Consider the following 2,730-nt stretch of genomic DNA (forward strand, 5'->3'; position numbering starts at 1 on the left):
AAATTACTTTGTAAGATTTTGTTTTTGCAGTGTATAGATGAACATTTGTAACCATTCTGTCTGAGAACATCACTTTTCAAGTCTACAGTTTTATAGTGGAGGAAACTAAAACTGTGAACTCCCTGAAAACAGGCTTCCTTCTCTGGGTTTGTTTGGCAGGAGGTCACGAATGTTGGGTTGACCCATCAACAATGGGAGCAGGAGTCAACTGAGATTTACAAAAAGTCACAACAAAACATGTTAAATAATAAAAGAGGGAAGGTGCAGCTGCTCCCATGAATGAACTCTTTCTTTGCTTTTGTGGCCTTTCAGTTCGATTTGAACTTTTATTGTTTTATTATTGTTACAAGGCTATGGCCACATATTTTTGTTTTTGGCTTTTATTTGTTGTATCTTTTTATCTACATAATAAAATTTTAACCAGTTTGTAAGCCCACACACCAACACAGGAAAATGGCAAAAACAAACAAATGAAAATAGAACATGTATTTTTTTAACTTTTTATTTAAATAAAGGCAAAGCATGATATCACTCAACGTTGACACGTTATACCGCACAAACCAGATGTAAATTTAGGTATTTAAATGCAAAGTGGCTAAACTGGAATTTATGCATAACTCTGGCCGCTAGATGGCGACAGAGCGACGGAAATATGAAATTGCATCGAAAAGCGTTAATGGAAAAATTAAAGCAGTTTGGCTGTGTGGTGGTTTCAGACACACCGGCAGGAGATTGTCTTGGCGGAAAACAATTTCAGTGACTTAAGAAAAACATTAACTTGTTGTATAAATTTAAATTGATTCTGAATTTTAATTCTAATTAATGCATACAACTTGAAATATTCATGCAAAGTTCAGTTAAATGTGTTTGATTCGTGTTCTGGTTTGACAAAAACAAAAACAGTTACTGCAGCTTCCCAAATATCCAAACATATGAAGTGGTGTTTGATTCAAAGACATCACTCGTTTCGTTTAAATTTCCTTTTTTGTTTTATTAATCTGTGCAAACGTAGAAAAAATAGTCAAGAACAAAAACAGAAGATTCATTGTTGACAGTCTCATTTTTTTGCCGCCAATATACTTCTTCAGTTGCAGCGAAGGATTAAACAACATGCTGGTGCTGTAGGAAAATCTGCATTCCTCTTTTTGACATTTAATGTCCATCAGAAAAAATGTGAATCAGTCATCAGGATCGATCCATTAAAGCTGAGAGAAAAGCTGAGCAGCATTGTCAACATTTACCGGTTCCTTTGGTGGTTCTTTCGGACCCTAAAAAAGCCCAAACATATGTGTTATTATCTGTCATAAAAGTATCTAAAGCATTAAACAGTTTCGTCCTCTACCTGTGTTTTTTTCTTTGGTTGCGGCACAACACCTTTGGAAATGCTCTTCACATCCCTCTGCACCTCCGTAAATACCTGGTTTAGGTTTTCAACCTTCTCATTTTTCATTGCATTGATCTGTCCAAACACAACACACACCGAAGCAGCAGGTGTAAACGCTACACTGAATTGGATATATATAAGATATATGGAGGGGATGGATAATACATGTGCATAATTTAAGGTGGGAAGGGTAAAATCTCACATTTTTTAGAGATGTTGTGACAGGTTTTGCTTTGTTCTTCATCTTCAGATGCCTGTTTGCTACTTGGAAAACACTCTTCTGCTTCTTTCCTTTCTGTTTATTCTTCGCCATGTTACCTGAAGGAAATGGAAAAACAACAACAGAGAAATTTTTAAGAAAAAAACAGACTATTTCAGAACAAAACTAGTCTCAGTGTGGATAACACTGTCTTTCCAGCATCCTAAAAATGTCTTCTCACATTCTTATATTGTTCATACTTGCATATAACTGTTTAAAAATATTAAAATAGCAAATTCAGGTATCACATTATTAATTTTATTGTTAATTAACCTTTGAGAAGCTTCTAACGCTTTGACATCATCATTATCATCATCATCCAGGATTTCCCCAAGCTTATTGGAGGCACAGCAGTCTTAGTGTACGCAAACTTCTGATTTAAAAGAAAGTAATAATTATCTCTCTTATTCTGGTAGTTAAACTGTATTCACGAACCCAAATTTTAAAAAAATAAAGCAGATGTCTTTATTTTACAGATTTATTTCCTGAAGTACAGTAAATCTGTATAACAATCATTTTATATTCTAAATGTTGGAAGCGTTTATTTAAACAAAACGCTGTGAAATACTAAGCTACTAGTTGTTTTTAAAGCTTGTTTTTGTAGTTGCATTAAACTACTAAAATAGGTCAGCTCACGTTCCGTTAGATGTTTATGTTCTCCAATAGTGTTTTAATAGTTGATAAATGCGCTTCTAGAACAATTAGCCTTTCATACAATGTGCTCTTTAACTAATATCGAACTCGTTATTGTCAGCTGTTCACTTTCCACGTTGTAAACAAATGCGGCGTCACAACGTACATTTTAGCCAAACATGCTAACAGCCATAGAGAAGCTAAGTCGGAGCCAAAAATCGAAATCAGAAAATAGAAGCACTAAATAAAAGTTTACATACCTTTTTCATATGAGGAGCAATGTTTGTGAATTCATGTGCTACAAACGTGCCCTGCCGGTTACGTCACTTGCGTGCGACGACGCGATAAAATGACTGGTATTGTGAAACCCGTCAATGAGGGCGCCATCTTCGTCAGGTGGGTTTAAGGGAAGCTTTAACCTAACTCTATATTATATTATATTATATTATATTAT

At 34.8% G+C, this 2,730-nt stretch overlaps 1 protein-coding gene across 1 annotated transcript; it reads right to left on the reverse strand.

Annotated features, from left to right (window-relative positions):
• Positions 1–965: 965 nt before the first annotated feature.
• LOC103147568 (uncharacterized protein C8orf59 homolog) lies at positions 966–2,642 on the reverse strand. Its single transcript, XM_007565972.2, has 4 exons — positions 2,537–2,642; positions 1,587–1,702; positions 1,343–1,459; positions 966–1,268 (listed from the first exon to the last, which is right to left on the reverse strand). Exons 2-4 carry the CDS (start codon positions 1,695–1,697, stop codon positions 1,200–1,202), a joined length of 297 nt encoding a protein of 98 aa, XP_007566034.1. The 5' UTR covers positions 1,698–1,702; positions 2,537–2,642; the 3' UTR covers positions 966–1,199.
• Positions 2,643–2,730: the final 88 nt, after the last annotated feature.

Source organism: Poecilia formosa, unplaced genomic scaffold (assembly GCF_000485575.1).
Source record: "Poecilia formosa unplaced genomic scaffold, Poecilia_formosa-5.1.2 Scaffold184, whole genome shotgun sequence".
NCBI lineage: Eukaryota > Metazoa > Chordata > Actinopteri > Cyprinodontiformes > Poeciliidae > Poecilia > Poecilia formosa.

What these genes read in the sequence shown, in the direction of transcription:
- LOC103147568 (XM_007565972.2), bottom strand. Translation starts at nt 1,697, where the DNA reads ATGGCGAAGAATAAACAGAAAGGAAAGAAGCAGAAGAGTGTTTTCCAA. An exon ending in TCACAACATCTCTAAAAAAT is followed by an intron (nt 1,460 to 1,586) that starts GTGAGATTTTAC and finishes GTGTTTGGACAG; the next exon opens with ATCAATGCAATGAAAAATGA. An exon ending in AACCAAAGAAAAAAACACAG is followed by an intron (nt 1,269 to 1,342) that starts GTAGAGGACGAA and finishes GGGCTTTTTTAG; the next exon opens with GGTCCGAAAGAACCACCAAA.